The 19,604-nt window shown below is 39.6% G+C and overlaps 1 protein-coding gene across 2 annotated transcripts in view; it reads left to right on the forward strand.

Annotated features, from left to right (window-relative positions):
• brf1a (BRF1 RNA polymerase III transcription initiation factor subunit a) overlaps positions 1–19,604 on the forward strand; it is a 119,438-nt gene that overhangs the window by 66,937 nt on the left and 32,897 nt on the right. For both annotated transcript variants that reach the window (XM_047392913.1, XM_047392912.1), the window contains 5 exons: positions 7,116–7,209; positions 7,412–7,538; positions 11,848–11,887; positions 12,924–13,016; positions 15,032–15,325. In XM_047392913.1, coding sequence (XP_047248869.1) covers positions 7,116–7,209; positions 7,412–7,538; positions 11,848–11,887; positions 12,924–13,016; positions 15,032–15,325 — 648 coding nt within the window. The remainder of the gene's footprint in view (positions 1–7,115; positions 7,210–7,411; positions 7,539–11,847; positions 11,888–12,923; positions 13,017–15,031; positions 15,326–19,604) is intronic.

Genomic DNA, 19,604 nt, shown 5'->3' on the forward strand with positions numbered 1-19,604 from the left:
TTCAATTCAAAAATACTTTATTAATCCCAAAGGGAAATAAAAAAGTGTTGTTGTAGCTCATATTATGCAGGTTTCCTCAAAGAGCCGTTGTAGATGCTGATGACTGTGGGCAGGAAGGATCTCCTGTAGCGTCTGTCTTACAGCAGAATTACAGCGAAATTTCAGATGAATCAATAATTAACTGGGGAAATGTGTGGCAACCCCCGCCATGTACATGTCTGGCATATGCATGTTTCTGAAGTTGCTGACATTAGAAAACTAAAAAACTGATTTTTAAAACAACTGTTTACACAGGAATGACACATAATGATAATACATCAGGTGGTAGAAAGGCGTTCGTCCTGTAACCTGTTAGTTGCCGATTCGAACCCCTGCTCCATCCGTCTTAGTCGTTGTGTCCTCGGTCAAGACACTTCACCCACCTTGCTTGCTGATTGATGGTGGTCGGAGGGTCCGGTGGCTGCAATTGTATGGCAGCCTCACTTCTGTCAGTCTGCCCCAGGCAGCTGTGGCTACAATGTGACCACTGTCAGCGTGTGGATGACTGATTGTATTGTAAAGCGCTTTGGAGTCCTCGGATTGATTAAAAAAACACTATACAAGTGAAGGCCATTTACCATTTGTGTACAACAGTCTGAGAACAAACTGGAAGCTGGGACAGTTTAAGATGGGTGGTTTCTTGATAAGTAAATTGATTTGTTCTTATATTTATTCCCTTGAAGCGCATAGTCAGAGCCCTATAAAGTGACCTCCACTGACATAAATGTCTCTGACCAAACCATTAGAAAAAGAATTTATAAGGGTTGCCTAAGGGGCCTACGTTCTCTAGTAGGACCTGTGCTCACTGCCCAGCATGGTGGAGCTCGACTGGCATTTGCCAGAGTACACCAGAACAGGAAATTTTGGCTTGGTGCCCTGTTCGTTTCACAGAGGAGAGCAGGTTCACTCTGAGCTCATGTGACCGACATGAAAGGGTCTGGAGAAGCTGCAGTGAACATTATGCTGCCTGTAACATTGTTCAGCTTGATCGGTTTAGTGGTGGGTCATTGTTGGTCTGGGAAGACATATCCACGGAGGGATGAACAGACCTGTTCAGGATAAACAATGGCACCCTGACTCCTACTTAGGAATTGGAAAGAAACCCTAAGACCCAGCGTTAAACCCTTTGCTCATGTAGTGGGTCCTGGGTTCCTACTGGTGCATGATTATGCCTGGCCTAATGTTGCAAGAGTATGCAGGCAGTTCCAGGAGGATAAAGGAACATATACTATTTACTGGTCTCCATGCTCCACTGACTCCACTCCACTCCAATAAAACATCTTTGGGACATCATGTTTAGGTCCATCTGACGCCACCAGGTTGCACATTAGACTGTCTAGGAGCTGAGAAGAGATACAGTGTTGCTTTAACTTTTTTGAGCAGAGTATTTTCTTCTAGCCTTTCTGCAGTGAACAGCAAGCATAACAAAAAGACAAACACTTTTTTCACATATTCATATAATAAGAAAATCTTGATCCTTTTCTTAAAGGGTTAGGGAAATTAATATCTAACAATTCTTTCACCTGTAGTCGGATGATTTTTATATTGCTGTGAGCATGTAAATCATAAGTAAATTCATAATGTGTATGGTAGAAGCCTAATGGCTAGTCGACTATACACCATCTGTTTTAGCTGACTTAAGCTATTTAATTCAACTCAAACTGAAAACGTTTATAACTGTGGGATGTACAGGTCCTTCTCAAAATATTAGCACATTGTGATAAAGTTCATTATTTTCCATAATGTCATGATGAAAATTTAACATTCATATATTTTAGATTCATTGCACACTAACTGAAATATTTCAGGTCTTTTATTGTCTTAATACGGATGATTTTGGCATACAGCTCATGAAAACCCAAAATTCCTATCTCACAAAATTAGCATATCATTAAAAGGGTCTCTAAACGAGCTATGAACCTAATCATCTGAATCAACGAGTTAACTCTAAACACCTGCAAAAGATTCCTGAGGCCTTTAAAACTCCCAGCCTGGTTCATCACTCAAAACCCCAATCATGGGTAAGACTGCCGACCTGACTGCTGTCCAGAAGGCCACTATTGACACCCTCAAGCAAGAGGGTAAGACACAGAAAGAAATTTCTGAACGAATAGGCTGTTCCCAGAGTGCTGTATCAAGGCACCTCAGTGGGAAGTCTGTGGGAAGGAAAAAGTGTGGCAGAAAACGCTGCACAACGAGAAGAGGTGACCGGACCCTGAGGAAGATTGTGGAGAAGGGCCGATTCCAGACCTTGGGGGACCTGCGGAAGAAGTGGACTGAGTCTGGAGTAGAAACATCCAGAGCCACCAGTGCACAGGCGTGTGCAGGAAATGGGCTACAGGTGCCGCATTCCCCAGGTCAAGCCACTTTTGAACCAGAAACAGCGGCAGAAGCGCCTGACCTGGGCTACAGAGAAGCAGCACTGGACTGTTGCTCAGTGGTCCAAAGTACTTTTTTCGGATGAAAGCAAATTCTGCATGTCATTCGGAAATCAAGGTGCCAGAGTCTGGAGGAAGACTGGGGAGAAGGAAATGCCAAAATGCCAGAAGTCCAGTGTCAAGTACCCACAGTCAGTGATGGTCTGGGGTGCCGTGTCAGCTGCTGGTGTTGGTCCACTGTGTTTTATCAAGGGCAGGGTCAATGCAGCTAGCTATCAGGAGATTTTGGAGCACTTCATGCTTCCATCTGCTGAAAAGCTTATGGAGATGAAGATTTCATTTTTCAGCACTGACCTGGCACCTGCTCACAGTGCCAAAACCACTGGTAAATGGTTTACTGACCATGGTATCACTGTGCTCAATTGGCCTGCCAACTCTCCTGACCTGAACCCCATAGAGAATCTGTGGGATATTGTGAAGAGAACGTTGAGAGACTCAAGACCCAACACTCTGGATGAGCTAAAGGCCGCTATCGAAGCATCCTGGGCCTCCATAAGACCTCAGCAGTGCCACAGGCTGATTGCCTCCATGCCACGCCGCATTGAAGCAGTCATTTCTGCAAAAGGATTCCCGACCAAGTATTGAGTGCATAACTGTACATGATTATTTGAAGGTTGACGTTTTTTGTATTAAAAACACTTTTCTTTTATTGGTCGGATGAAATATGCTAATTTTGTGAGATAGGAATTTTGGGTTTTCATGAGCTGTATGCCAAAATCATCCATATTAAGACAATAAAAGACCTGAAATATTTCAGTTAGTGTGTAATGAATCTAAAATATATGAATGTTAGATTTTCATCATTACATTATGGAAAATAATGAACTTTATCACAATATGCTAATATTTTAAGAAGGACCTGTAATTCTATGTTGGAGGATATTAACCTTTTCTGAGAGCGACGTTTCATTTGGTGCCGTTTTGTTCAGCTGAACAATGCCCGTGTTCCTAAGCTAATTAAGTTAGCTTAGTTGTATCTGCGGGCTGTATCAGTCCCCCAGATCAGCTGCAACTCATCAGTCTACTCTAGTTCTGCCAAGAATGGAGGTTAACGTTTGGTTTTGTCAGACAGGTTTGCAACAGCAACATAGATGGTATTTTAGGAGCACCTAAACATTCAATTTGAAGTTTCTGTTCTTCCCTTGAGTTGAGATGATTTTTAATCGTGCGCAGAAGAGTACAAGCAAATTTACATCTTTTGGCGTGTTTATATAGGGGTCTGTCGTGAAGAGTCTGGCTTTCCCTTATGTACACCCAGGTAGAAATGAATTGGCATGTCCAAAGATTGTCCTCAGAGTCTTGCTTATTCAAATTTGTATACACGTAGATTATTTTTCCTTTGTGTGTATTCTGTTTTCTTTAAAGGTGTACTCTGTTAAGCTTGGACTTGTAACGCTTTACACATGAGGGACTAGTTCAGTTCTCCATCTGAGGTTTTGTGCTACTGTCAATGTGTGCTGACCTCACAGCTCTCCATTAGTGCAAGAGTATCCTTAGCTTTGACATTAATATCACATCTTTTGCTTCTTCCACTCCCTACATGTTTACATACAAGTTGGAGTTTTCTACCTTTTCTGTTTCTCGGCTGCACCGCCTCAATAATTAATTGTTTATCATAAATCATTCAGGTAGAAACACTCAGACTGGAGGACTAGTCATCCGTCTCTAAATATGAAGCAAATTCAGTTGTCGATTGGCAAAAGCATTCCTGTGCTCCTTTTTCACAGATAAATGTTTAAATTGCAAAATCAATTTCCTCTGGTTATTAGGATAAGAGCTTGAGTAAAGGAACAAAACAGTGAAGGCAGGTCTCCACTTAGAAAGAAAAGAAGAAAGGTTTGAATGTATTGGATGTATTTGGTTTCAAGGCAATGTAACTGAAAGGCCGTCCTTGAACTCGTAAAAGTAGTTAGAAGTGTGCATATGGAAGAAGATTGGTGCATACATCTTTCATCAGCTTCTTGAGTGCTGTAGGTCTAATGACGGTTATGTAACCGTTCCCCTCCAAGTCTCACATGGCCGTTCATTGCATAATGTTAGTGTTTGTTTTATAAAGCAATGATTTTGTGTGTGGGTGGACTGTTGGTTCAGTACCATGAAGGTGCCTCCTGTCGTACTGGTTCTCTCTTGAAGTTCTACAAACAGAAACACTGCTTATTGGTGCTGTTGCTTAAAGTTAGCAATATATGCTTGCAAGATATTTTGTAATTAGACAAAACATTTTAATTATTTCTATTCAATCTGTGTTTTTGTTGTACAGTGCCTTACAAAAGTATTCACTCCTTAAACTTTCCCAAGTTTTTTTCCCATTAAAACTGCAGACTTCAGTGTATATTTGACTGATTTTATGATGGTCCAAAACAAAGTAGCATATAATTAAGCACAAGGAAAATCATTAAGAATTTAAAAATATGTTGGACAAATAAACAAACATGGATTTAAGCATTTAAGGATTTTGTACTCAGCCCAAATTAGTCTACCACTCAATAAAATAAAGTCCCAGCAACTGCTTTTAGAAGTTAACTAAGTGGTAAATAGAGTAAACCTGTGAATTTGGTCTCAAGATAGATCTAGCTATTCTGTAAAGGCCTCAGAGGTTTGTTAGAGAACATCAGTGAACAAACGGCATCATGAAGGTCAGAGATGAAGTTGTTCATTAGTCTCAAACAGGGTTTGGTAATAAGATAATATCAGAATTTTTGGACATCTCATAGAGCACTGTTCAGTCTACCATCAGAAAATAGAGCATAACAAAACTCCAAATCTGGGAATTCCTGGCCATCCACCCAAACTGACGAGGAGAGCCTAAATTAGAAAAGCAGCCGGGAGAATAATGAAAACTCTGGAGGAGCTGCAGTGATTCATAAATCAGGAGGGAGAATCATTTGTCAGAACAACTGTTGTTCATTCACTTCACAAATATAGTCTTTATGAGAGACTCAAGAAGAAAGCCCCTGTTAAAAGGAAGAAGCATTGTTTAAGGAAGCCAAGGTAAAAACACGTATCAGTCTAAACCCTACATCTCCATGGTGAAACTTTGTGGTGGCAGCAAGCGGAGTGAAGTTGATCAAAAGATGGATGGAGCTAGGCTCAGGGTGCATGGTCCTGTATGAAAATCTCTTAAGCCCAGCAGACAGTGAGTGATTACAAAAATCCATCAAGACTGGACCCTGTTGCACTGTGCAAGATCAATATAACAGTAACAGCTGGCAGCCTTTCACAATAGATTGCAGACTGCTTGACTTGTTGCTGCAGCACAATCGTGTAAGACGGATTCCACTGAAATCAGTACATTGATGAATGGACAGCAAGTTGTGGATAATAACGAGTTTAATATTAGAGTTGGTTAGTGAAAAGAGAGAGAATTAAGAGGGAAATAAAATAGTAGTGGCTGCGCAGTTAGACTGCAGGATTTTAAAACAAAACTATGAAGCTAGAAGGAAAGAAATTGAAACAAGTCAAGAATTCATCTCAATTCCAAATCTGATCTGAACTGAAAAGCAACTGCAAAATTATTTAGACTTAGTCACAGATTTTACCTTTTAAAATGTTTTAGAATGCCCAGAAAATACAAAATTAATAAAGAGCTACAAACATTAAAGTGGATATAATATGACACTTGATTTAAACCTCATAATTATAATCACTGATTCATACAGTGGACTAACAAAATGAATCACAACATGGAGGGTATGTAGAAATGATTTTGCCACCAGCAGTTGCTACTTTTCAATGGAGAGAAAAGAGATGAACTCTTTAGATATGTACAAGCAAGAGGTTATTATAATAAATCAGAACAATGTTCTCTGAGAGGAATTTTATCATCAATATAATTAACTCATCAGCATTTTACAAGGCATTGTTGGTGAATAGCACTATCGTAACTGAATATATAAAGAAAAGTAGGAGAAAGAGCTAAATGTGGGAGGATTAATAGTCATGCATTACGGGCACGTTCAAAGAGAAACCCTTTAGCAACATATGAATAATCAGGAATATACTCTGATATAATTTGCTACTGAATGTTTCTGTTACAATATACCTTAGTAATCCTACAGATATGCACAAAGGAAAGATAAGTATCTGGTTAAAATTCTACCCTTGGCTTGGAAGAAAGCAGTAACAAGGAAATGGAACCAGAAAGTTTCACCAGTTCTAACCAATGTAATGGAATTGTTCAAGAAATTGATATGATGGAAAAACTGTCACATACATGACTACAGAAGGCCCAAATTTGAATAAGTGGACTTGATACAGAAGGGAAATCAGTAACACAGAGGCCTGAAAGACAGTATTGTATACTGAGAAATCTAGACGATCGCATCAAGAGCATCTCCCAAAATGTTTATTGTTTGACAATGTTTGTGCCAGTTGAAAATAATAAATATGAAGTTATAAAATAGATTAAAACCTGCTGTTCAGAGTCCATCTAGCATGACTAAGCTTCAGCCATTTTCTAAAGTAAAACGGGAAAAGATTTTTTCACCATAGTGATCAATGCACTACTTTACACAAAATTAAATTAAAAAAACATTTAGGTTGTAATGTTTTGAAATGTGAAAAGGTTTGAGGGGGTGGATGTATTGACATGGCATTGCAACTTCTGATAAAAACTCATGTTTTTTGCTTGTTTTTCAGCTCTTCTTGTTTCTGCTCGTTTACACGACTTCTGTCGCACCATCAAAGAAATTGTTAAAGTTGTGAAAGTCTGTGAAGCCACACTAAAGAAAAGGTTGGCTGAAAAGATTTTTTATTTGATAACATTTTCAAGCTACCCTCCACTTTGTGGAAACCTGTATGGCTTTTCTTTATCAGATTTGTCAGTGTTTTTCCTAGTTTAACATAGAGATTCCCATCTCTAATAATTGTATCTTTGTAGTCCCAGTGACTCTGTGTACTTTTTTTAATGACTTTGTATTCTCTTTCCACATTAGACTCACAGAGTTTGAGGACACACCCACAAGTCAGCTGTCTATTGAGGAGTTTATGAGGGTAGATCTAGACCAAGAGTGTGACCCACCATGCTTTACAGCTGGACTCAAGAAGAAAAAAGCCCAACAGGTATTAGTCAAAAGTCAATTTCCAGAAAACTTTAGAATTGGAATGGGATATGGAAAAAAGAAAATGGTGTGGAAAAACATTTTGTATTGCCAAATGTCTTTGTTTTTTCCATGCTTCATCCTTTCTTAATTCCTGATGACCTACGTTCCTTTTATCTTTCCTTTTGACCTTTCTTCCTTGTAGTCCTCCTTCTGTCCTTCCTTGTCTGTTTCCTTTCTTCCTCATGTCCTGACTTCCTTATTTGTGTCCTCTTTATCTTTCCTCCTTATCTCCCTATCTTGTGTCTTACATACCTTTCTTCTTTGTGCCATTCCTTCAAATCTTCATTCTTTTCTAGATGTCCTGCCGCCCTTCTTGGCATCAATCTTTCCTTTCTGCTGTCCATTCTTGTGTTCTACCTCCAATTATCTCTTGTCATTTTTTCCTTTTTTCCTTGTGTCCTACCCCCCATATTTATTTTCTTATGTTCTTCTTTCCATGTGTCCTGCATTGCCTTATTCCTGATGTCAATCTTTGATTCCTTCCTTTTGTCCTTTTTTGTGTCCTCACTTCTTTGCTTCCTCTCCTCCTTTTCTCTTTATCCAAATCCGGTGGCATACTACAAGGGACTTCTAACTGTGCTGCTAGTCGAAGGTTCCTCCACTAAGTTTTAACTCAAATTTTGTGTGGGATCCAAGATTTACAGTGCTTTGAAAATGTATTTGACCCAGAGAGATTCCATTATTTTCATCCTGTCCTTTACAATGCAATCACATTCAACAAATCTATAGAATAATTTAAAAAGTGATGTGGAAATTGGTTTAAGAGGACAGATGGTTGGTTTGACTTGGTATGAAACTCTACCAAGCATCTCTGCACCAACCAGGACCAAACTGTTCAGTGTTTTTAGAGGTAAGAACAGATCAATTGAATTAAAAGCTGCTTTTTGCTCAGATAAAATGTTGGCTCTAATTAACTCAATCTTGCCTCTCAAGTGATTAGCAAACTGTTCACGCAGAGAGTCGGTAGGAGTTTTTTATAAACAAAGTAAAATCAGAATTAATCAGGTCATTAATGGTGAAAACATATCTTTGGGATTATTTTTGTGGCTGTTTCATATGTTTTGGATGCATGGCAGCTAGTGTGTAGGTCGCCACAACCTTTTGTTTAAGAAGGGGGAGTACAGAGTTTTTTTTTATGTTTTGTGTGGTTCAATCTCTGTTTCTTGTGTAACTGAAATTCTTGGGTAGGGGTGTAGTTGTATGTGTATTGGTGGGTCATGTTATGTCAGTAATTCAGGAGCCTACCTGTAACATACAAAAAACGTCCAGTTTCAGCAGGTGACATATCCAGGGATGGCTTATATTATTTTATGCTATGGTTTGTGGTGGTGAATATTATGCATGTTCACGTAATGAATTACTGGTACTGAGACTAAACTGGATCAAGGGAACTTTTCACGATATACCTGAGGAACTGAGGAGAAAGTATAGAGGCGGCAGAGCCTGAGCCAAGCTAAAGGCGAGGAGGAAGGAAAAGCAGTGGAGGTTCAAGCTTTCAGTCCCTGTGGTTTAGTTGTTCTTAACAAACTGCTGACCCTCGTAGACGATGTCCACCACCCTTTGCATAGCGTCATCACTAGGCAGAGGAGTACTTTAAGCAGGAGACTGTTTTCCCTGCCCTGCATCATGGACGGATTCAGGAAATCCTTTGTTCCTCGGGCTACCAGAATTTACAATTCTTCTTAAACTGGAAATAACCCATTCATTGTTTCACCCTTTTTCTACTGTGTCATTGTTTATATTGTTGATGTCTGTCCTGTATCTAATTATTAATGTCAAAAGGCCTTTAGAAATTTCGTGTTGTAGTGTGGATATAGCATTGTATTTAGTTAAGGTATTTTATCTATTTTTATTAGATATTTATGGTTTTTATGCCTGTGTATGTCCTGTATGCTACTGTATAAACTCAATTCAATTGCCCTCTAGGATTAATAAAGAATTCATTTTTCTGTGTTTGTGCCACCTTTGTGTCAACGTGTGCAATCAAGCATTTGCAATAACTGAAGATGTGTGTTGTGTCGATCCTGCAGAATCATTGTCCACTTTCCTTTTGGGAATTGTTTCAGATTGGCCATATTGCAAGGGTTTTGAGTATTGTTTAAAATAGATTCAAGTAAACTTTGACCAGGCTACTCAAAAGTTGTTTTTTTTTTAACCATTAAGAGGTGGACTTGCTGGTGTACTTTGGATCATTTTTCGGCGGCATAAGTCGAGTGTGCTTGAGTTTAGGGTCATGAAGTGGTTTTACATTCTCCTTCAGGATTTTGAGCTAAAGAACAGAATTGATGGCTCCATCAATTGCTGCAAGTCCTCCAGGTCCTGAAGCAGCAAAGCCCAGCATCACCACAGTACCACCACGTTTGTCATTATGATCTTTTTCTGAAATGCTGTTAGTTTTAAGGCAGGTCTAGCAAGACACATCTTTGTAAAAGTTCCACTTTCCATTGAATACTTTCCCAAAAGTCTTGGGGATCATCAAAATGAGTTTGGTTTTGACCTTGGAACTCTTCCATGGATGCCATTTTTACTCAGTCTCTTTCTTAATGCATATAGTAGATGTGTGTTTGTTGAGTAGGTGTGTGCGTGCGTGCTAGTTTCTTTACCTGGAATTACAAAGGAGGTTACAATAATGAGAAGATTAGTCACCTCACATCACTCCTCGTCCAAGAGCAGAAAGGGCAGGTAGCCTCGGTCCATAGAGGCTGTAGCGACCCCTGGCTGGGAGAGTCTACGCACCCCTGCAGAGTAGCCACATGCCCAACATGGAGGCAGGCTGGCAGTGAAACACAGTTGCAGCAGCCCCCAGGCCAGAGAGACACAAAACCCCCCTACCCAACCCCACTGCCACATCCCCGCAGTTCCTGCAGGCCTAGAACATCCATGTGAGCCATAGAGTGCCAGCCAGAGTCCCCACACATATGCCACCACACTAACGGGGCTCGCCCATAACCTCACCAGAGCCCCATAGGTTGTCCTCACACCAACAGTCCCAGAGGAAGGAGCAATAGAAGGCCATGCCACACCTGAGCTGTGTCTGGAAACGGGGTCGACTTTGTGTCAAGAATGCAGTTTGTGTTGGACTCCGCCAGGGCTGCCTCTTGACACGGATCTTTATGGTGTTCATGAACAGAATCTCGGGACGTAGTTGTGGAGAGGAAGCTGTCTTTTTTTGGGAACCTCTTTGCTTTTGGTGGTTCTGTTGGCTTCAGGCCGTGACTTCCAATGCGCATTGGAGCGGTTTGCTCGTGTGTGTGAAGGGGCCGGGATGAGAATGAGCTCCTTCAAGTTTAAAGCCATGGTTTTTGACCAGAAAATGGTGGAGTGGCCTCTTTGGGTTGGTGGGCCAGTCTCTGCCTCCAGTGGAGGAGTTTTAAGTATCTTGATGTCTTGTTCACCAGTGATGGTTGAATAAAATGGGAAATGCACACGGATTGGGGCTTCAGTAATACTGGCACTGCTCTGATCTTTTGCGGTGAAGAAAGAGATGAGCCAAAAAGCAAAGTTCTCAATTTACAGGTCCATCTGTGTTCCAACCCCAACCTATGAGTCATGAGATATGGATCATGACCAAAAGAACAAGAACATGGATACAAGCGACCGAAATGAACTTCCTCTGGAGGGTGGCTGGACTCAGCCTTAGAGATGGCGTGGGAAGCTACATCTCCCAGGGGGAGCTCAAAGTAGAGCTGCTGCTTCTCCTTATTGGAAGGAGTCAGCTGAGGTGGTTTGGGCATCTCATCAGGATGCTCCCTGAGCACCTCCCTTCAATGGTTTTCTGATCACATCCCACTGGAAGGAGACCTCTGGGAAGACCCAAACTTGCTTGAGGATCTATATATTCTGTTTGGCTTGGGAACAGCTTGGGATTCCCCAGATCGTGCTGGAGGATGTCGCTGGGGAGAGCGATGTCTGTGGTTGCCTCCTAAACCTGTTACTCCCATGATCCGATCTCTGATTGGATGGATGGATGGACAAAAGAAAACAAAAACAGAAGAAATCAGTAAAGCAGTGGCACATAATTTTTCACAACTATGTTTTTGATTGGACAAGCAAATACGTTTTTAATTGTTATGTATTGGGTTTTTTAAATTCTTACTGAACTGTGTCTTTTGGCAGCATATTATCAGTGTTGATGTTTTTTATTCTACGATTCCTTCCCTGTAATCCCCTCACCCTGTATTTCTTGTCAGATTTAAAAGAAGGCTTTCATTGTATCATTCAGTGTTTTTTTTGTTTTTTTGTTGTTTTTGTCTCATTTTTCTCTTCAGTTGGAATTGGAGCTGAAGAAAAAGATAGACGACTTTGAAGGTATGAATATAATATTGCTGTTTGTTCGTCAGAAGGCATCTCGATTCTCAAGCTCAAATTGAATTCTGTTTGCTTTCTTTGTTGGTAATCTGTAACTTAGATTTATACTAGCACAATTAATTTCAATCGTTTACACTGCATTCACATTTTATCATGTCCCTTACAACTTTCTTTGTACACATTTCAACAACAAACTTAAGTGAATTGTATTTGATAGAATAACAAAGTAGAGCATTATTGTGAAGACCAAGGAACACAACAGACACGTCAGGGATAAAGTTGTGGACAAGATTATAGTTTAGGTGGGAGAATCTGTAGACATGACAACTATTAGTCTTACACTTCACAAATCTTCCCTTTGGAGTTTGAACACACCATCCCCACTGTGAAGCATAGTTGTGAAACCATCATGCTTTGATGTTTTCTCGCTTCAACAGGGACATCGAAGCTGGTTAGATGTTTTATCTTCCAGCAGTAAAACAAACCTATACTTGGAGTTGGAGCTAGAATGGGACGGTTTCGATGAAATCATGTTTAATGTGTTAGAATGGCCCAACGCACAGACCTAATCCAAAGGCAAAATCTTTGGCAAGACCTTAAACATGATCAGACACTCAATGTTACTGACCTTAAGGTTTGTGGACAGAAAATTTAACAAAACGTTCTGTCTCTAGGTATAAAAAGCTGATAGAGACATACCCCGAAACTGCAGCAACAAGTAGTTCTACAAATTGTTGATTCAGGAGGATGGAATATAAAGACATGTCACACTTACATGCTTTTAATTTTAAAGCTAAAATTAAAATCCATGTACCATCTCCATTCCGCCTCATAATTGTGCATAACTCTGTATTGGTTTAACTTAAATCCCCCTAAAATACATTGAAATGTGTGGTTGCAAAATCAACAAACACTTAAAGTGGTGGTAAAACACTGCCACAGAATCCAAAATATTCATCTAACTTGTAGCTTGTCTTCCGTTTAGATCCTGGATCATTTTGAAATGTATTTACTTCTTTTCTTTTTCCTCAAACAGATGAAATCCAGGGGTACCAGGATGAAATAGATGCAGAGCTGGGGAGCTGCAGACCCAAGCTCAGGGGAGTTTATGCTGCTTACACTAAGGAAGGTGGGTGAAATCAGGACCCTATCATTGAGATCAAAGTTTTGCAGTTTTTACTAATGGACCTGGTCAAGCAAGGCAATAAAGCTACTTTCACAGCCATTAGGAGCATGCTTACCTTCTGAGCCTTTATTATACAACAGATCAAGAGCAAATTATGTTGGACATAGCTTAAGAACAACACATGTGCAAGGAAGCTGCCAGCTTCTACAAGTTACTGCTGTCAGAGCCTTCATATAAAAGGTTTCAGATGGTCAACATGTTCCTCTATAAAGTTGTTTTTTAAGCCTTTTAGGCCGAGCCACCCTTTGGAGGAACAACATTTTCAAAGCTGCTTTCCCTTAACAAAGCTGTGAAAAAGATCAAATCTAATTTTAGTTAAAGAAAAAGTATTGCTCAATATTTTTGAGTAATTGTTTAAATTTGCCCTGTGATGGACTGGCGACCTTTCCAGGGTGTACCCCACCTCTCGCCCATAGACTGCTGGAGATAGGCACCAGCTCCCCCGTGACCCACTATGGAATAAGTGGTAGAAAATGACTGACTGACTGACTGTTTGAATTTACTATATTTTTTTGGTTGTCAGGAAAAAAACAAAGAAACAATAAAGTAGGAAATGCATTTTCATAAACAAATATAAATCTGTTGTTTTTACATAAACTATGAAAATAGCTTTTCAAATCTTCCATATTCTTTTCTAGGCACGTGCTTCTTGGAGAAATGGAGAAATGCTACACATGCTTTGTCCTTAGTAATTTTGCATTGACCCATATTCCCTTCCTAGGGTTACCAAGGCCATTTACATTCAGAGATATTATATTGTGAGCTTATTCTGAATATAACTGACTTTAGCAGGCCACATAAACACAAAAAAAAACATCACCATATACCTCAATAGAACATCTAATAGAAAAGGGGTACAAATAGTATTTGTGACTCCAAAAGAAGAGCAAATATTTCTCTTCATTATGGCCCTGTTGTTGGGTCAAGATTAAACCCTTAGTTGTGTCCCTGTGGTGTTCTTTTTGTCATTTGCTGCCAGCATCTCCAGACTGATAACTTGTTTCCACAGGTCCAGACTGCTGTATGTACAGACTCTGGTGTCCCAGTGGATTCTAATTGTGATATGAGGGGGTCTGGAATCATATGCCTTTCTCCTTCAGGGCTTTTTTATGACATTATACTTAGTGCACTTTTGCACAACCTCTGTAGCATTGTAATGTAGCATTTTTTTTGCAGAGCTTTTGCCTGTTACATGGCTGTAGTCCCTACTTCTAATGACCTCCAACGGCAGGTCCTGTACCTATCCATCATGGCCTTCCATCTCTCCCATTTGCTCCTTTAGTCCTTGTATTTCCTTTGTTAAAGTTTTGAGGTTGCTTCTCATTTAATTGGTTTGTTAAAAACACACAAGGACCCATAGCAAAAAATTATAGCAAAGATTAAAATTTATAGTTTCACAAATTTACTTCAAGGCTAAAATGTCAATGTGTCATGTTTTGGTTTGATGATGGTTTGTGAAACTGAGTACTTTAATAATACACTAATGATAACTTACACAATGGTCTTGCATGCAGAAAATGGACATGAAGCACAGGAAATGGAACAGAGTTTAAGGGTTCAAACAGAAGCAGAGAACAGAGGGAAGCCAGGAGCACAAATACTGAGACAGGAGTCAAAGAAGACAAATAAACCGGATGAGCTGATCAGAGGAAATGTGGAGCAGCTGTGGCAGAGTGAAAGCAGGCAAACTGAAGGATGGAAACTGATAAACCTGAATGGAGCTGAACAGAAACACGAAGAAACTATCAAACCAGGGGGAAGAAAATCTAACAGAATAGTTCCAAATTTATTATATTAAACAAAAATAAAACACAAAAATAAACTCAGGATACAAATCAACTCATACGACAACACTACCACTAATAATGAGCACAGGGAAGTGAACAGAATAAGGCAAGACCTTAAGATTTGATTTAATTTACATCTTCATATCACCTCATCATGTTTTCTCTCCTCAGAGTGTCTAAATGAAGACATTACTTCCACATCATCTAAGGTGGTAGAGGAATTGAACGAGGGCGACGAGCTTCAGGCCGTGGCTAAGCACTTTGGTAAAGAACTCGATGAAATCACACTGGAGGCTCTCATAAAACTTGAGAAGGAAGGTTCAGAAGAGGAGGAGAACCAGCAGGAGAATTTCTCAAAGCGAAAAGGCCCCTCACTGGCTTCTATACTGGGAAGAATGTCCACGTCAGCCACTCTGGGCCTCACAGAGTCCATTAGCCACTGTGTCGGAGACAACATGGACAATGGTAAGTTAGTGAATTGAAAGCTTGTTTTTTTTTTTTTTTATCCAAATTAGCAAAGTTAGCTTTTTCAAAGGCAATTAGTGTTTTTCAGTAGTTTTGTCTTTTTCTTGGACATTTATTTCAGATTTATATTCTATTTTCTGGATTCCTGGCAGTCATCCATCCTTCTGTCTTGGTCATGTTGCATGGTTATGTATCAAAGGAATGATCCTTAAGATACTTAAATTAGGCCTTACAGGAACTCTGCACACCCTTGCCCTCAATCAACATGGTTAATGTCCACCCCCTGGGTAACAAATGTGCTGCTTCTCAACTTTCAAGATTCGTACAGAAGAGGTGGGATCTGCTTTTATTATAAACGAAGGCTGGTGCACTGATGTCAAACTGCTACAGAAGACATGTAGTCCTCACCTTGAGGAATTTTTTTATAAATTGCAAACCCTTTTTTTCACCAAGGCGGTCTTCCTCCTTCATTCTTAGTGGTGTTTACAATCCTCCCTCCTGCCCTTTAGAAGTGAAAATAGAACTTGCTGACCTGACCCCCTGCAGCTAAACCCACTAAAGACTGTGAACTTCCGGAGAGCACCCTTTACACTGCCTCCCCTTACCATCCTCAACAACATTCTGTCTACTGTGGATCAGTTCCTAGGAACCACCCTTTGTCAGGACCTGAGGTCGCCCTCACACGTAGACATGATGTTTTATGCTGATCCACCTTGGTGTGGTTTGGCTCATCTAGAAAACAGGACAGGTCCAAGCCTTAACAAATAATTAGATCTGCAGAGAGAATCATCAGGGGTGACTTTCGCTCCATCCAGGACTTGTACAGGTCTAGGGTCAGAAAAAAGGCAGCTAACATCTCTGTCGACCCCACACACCCTGGTCACAGGCTGTGTAGACGTTTACCTTCAGATAGGTGCTACAGAACATTCATAGGAAAAGCCAGCCACCACAGAGACAATTTCTTTCCTCAAGCTGTCTCTCTGTTGAACACAATGAACACCTCACAGCCAGAGTAGTCAGCTACACTGGTGGAAACAAATCAGCACACTGCTCCATTAGAATTGGCCTTCCCTCTTCTTATATACATTAAAAACAAAAACACACACTTACAGCTCCTTGTCCTTATTTAAGTGTTTTTACACATTGTGGTTGTTGTTTGGATTGACGTTGATATACAATGTAAGCAATGGAAACCCGAAGTCAAATTCCTTGTTTGTGCACACATACAGTTGATTCTGAGCAACACCAAGAATTTAACACGACTCACCCGCATTGTTAAATAAAACTGTGAGGATTTGACACTCTCACAGCTCATCTGGCAGTTACACTGACGTGTTGTTTGAAGTTCATTGCTGATTTGAATGGTTGTGAATGTTGATTAAAGTGATTGGTGTAACTGTGGGTGTTTCAGTGTAACAGATCGGAAGACAATGAGATTGCTACAATACCAAGTTACAAGATTGAACATGTCTGTTGGTAAAATAAAAGGCCTACTGCATGTTGTGAGATCAGATAACACAATGCCCCTTCCTGCAAAGCAGAATGGCAGAAAAAAGAATTATCTGCATCTATCTAATGGATTTAGTTGGCATTCTATGCTTTTTTCTGCTTGGGTCTTCATTGCATATCTTTTCAAAAGGCTTGCTGAGTCAGTGATGGTTTTTTACAAGGAAACCTCGGAATTTTGCTGGAGGCCAGCAAACTGTCAGTATTTCCATAATGCCCCATGTCTTGTTAAAGTTTAGTGCCATGCCTTTCTCCTCTTGTTAAGTTGCAACATTTATACTTCATGACATTTTGTCACATTATAATCACAAGGTTCAATGCATTTTATTGGGCTTTTGTGGTTGACCAACACCGAGGACTGTATAATTGTATATGCATTTCGATGAGGCTCGTTAGATTAAATGTTCATTTTAGAAATAATACCTTCTAAGCAGGTGTCAAAATGTTTTGTTATTGGTAATTTTAACTGAAATAAAGGTTTGAAAACATACGTCTGTGTTGAATTAATCTATATGTTTAATGTATTGAATTATGTAACTAAAATAACTTTTTAGTAATATTCTAATTTACTGAATGGGTTTGTATACATTTTCCTGATAAAAGCTCTCTCTACCCAACCTTTCAGTTTAGATGGATGGCCATGTTTTGGTACGGTTGCACTTCCCATTTTCTGATGATTGGGTGAACAGTGCTCTTTGAGATTTTTTATAGCTTAGGATAGTTATTTTTTTCACCCAAACCTGCTTTTAACCCTGAGCTGTATGCTGTGTTCATGATGCTGTTTGCTCAGTAATGTTCTTTAACAAACCTCTGAGGCCTTCATAGAACAACTAGATTTATACTGAGATTAAATTATACAAGTTAACTCAGTAGATGTTCCCTGTAGGCAATTGGTTGTGCTGAATCTTATTTATAGGTATAACCATAAATGGGGCAGAAAACAAATGTAGACTACAGTTTTAAGATTTTAATTTGTAAAAAAGCAAACAAAAAAAAATGTTGAAAGCCACCCTTCCTGAACTCTTTGTACTGGTCTATCACATAAAAGCTCAGTGAAATACATTAAAGTGTGTGGTTATAAGGTTGGCAAAATGCAAAACAGTATCAATACTTCTGCAAGAACTTAGACATTAGCTGTGGTTCCATTGCTTTTTCTGATTTAAATCTTATTCTGAATTAAATGACATGCTGAAATGAATCCTACCACCCTTTAGTACAGCTATTGGTTTAGCAGGAAACACTTTTTTAAAAGAGCTAAGGTCAATACTTATGGCCACATATTCAAACTGGTGAACTATAGGTTCCTAAGATGTTTTCCGCACATTAGATTACCCTCCCTCTCCCAAGCCATCAGAACACATTCACCTCCCACTCAGAGCCATAAAAACAGGTTTCCTCAGAACAAATGCAGTACCATGGCATCATTACATCACATCCATCAACGCCTTTGCACAGCCAGATAAGGAAGGGTAGGTACACAGAGCCTCCTACTCTTGTAATGAGGTAATTATAGGTTACATATGATGGATCCCTGCACTGGTTGTATTTGTGCAACTGTTTGTGGCCCACAGTGACAAAGGGTGCAATTATTTCTGCTCTGTTCCACCCAGCGGAAAAGTTGAGTTGGCTTTGTGTTTAGTTTTTTAGTTCGCTAAATGTATGTAACCTGTGCTTCTCTTGCTATGTGTTTATCACAACAGTCTCTTTCCAGCGGGGAGAAGCAGGGTCATATTATCCTTATGAAAACAAAATGCAAAGTGTGAAGAAAAAGAGCAGCAGAGGTTTCTGTCTTTCATTTGAAAAGTAAGGAAACAAGCTAACAGTGTGTCAATGTTTTTCCCATTTGAAGAATTTATTACAGAATTCTTATGCTAAAACTATGGAATACTAAGGTCAAAAAGCAAACGGCCAAGTCCCACTAAAACATTCTTACAATCCCAGGCATCTTATTATTCATGATGATGTTTCATTATCAATTTGAAAAACCTATAGTTCTCAACTGCAAATGGTTGTGACTGAAATGAAAGGTTTTTAACTCAATAGCCCTGACTATGGATGCTGAGAGCTGAAAACAACACTTTTATGTGTGGAAGTCACTACCGATTGAGGAAGACTCAGTTAGCTATGTTTGTTATTATTAAGGTATTTAAAATAAAGTGAAACTATTTAAAAATAAACAAGTCCGTTTCAATGAGCTCATCATCTTCTGTTTTTTTAGTTTTTTTAAGTAATAGCCAATTAAATGGTAGTGTTCATACCTGTTTTAATGTGACTTCTGCTAGTCTTCCCTATGTCAGGGCAATTTCAAACACAATTCCTTCATGTATTCTCCATCTGTGAACAGTTTCCCCCTCCTTACGATCTCCTGGGCTGCAATAAAACTAGCAGCTGTAGTTGAGTTTGGAGAGTAGATCCACTTCTTGACAGAATGTTTTCTCTGTTAACTTTTCGTAATAGTCCTGAAATAACTCTCCTTGCACATTTTCAGTTGGGTACTCTTCAGAAAATGCTAAGTGCTTCTTTTGAAATGTCTTTTAACGTTTCATTTTTTACTGTTTGCTCATTTCTTGCCACATATCAAGCACACAAGTAAGCCAGCGTCGTTGGCAGTGAAGGCAAAGGAATCTGTCCATGCAGAATTAAATTCTGTTTTCTTCTGAGATTTATATTTTTTGGGATGTATTCATGGATAGTTTACTGTGGGGGTGGAAACCTCAAGAAGCCACCTGCAGGTAAAGGCAAGGACAATAGACGTGGATGTGATGTATATTTT

The sequence above is a fragment of the Girardinichthys multiradiatus genome, chromosome 19, assembly GCF_021462225.1.
Source record: "Girardinichthys multiradiatus isolate DD_20200921_A chromosome 19, DD_fGirMul_XY1, whole genome shotgun sequence".
NCBI classification, from domain to species: domain Eukaryota; kingdom Metazoa; phylum Chordata; class Actinopteri; order Cyprinodontiformes; family Goodeidae; genus Girardinichthys; species Girardinichthys multiradiatus.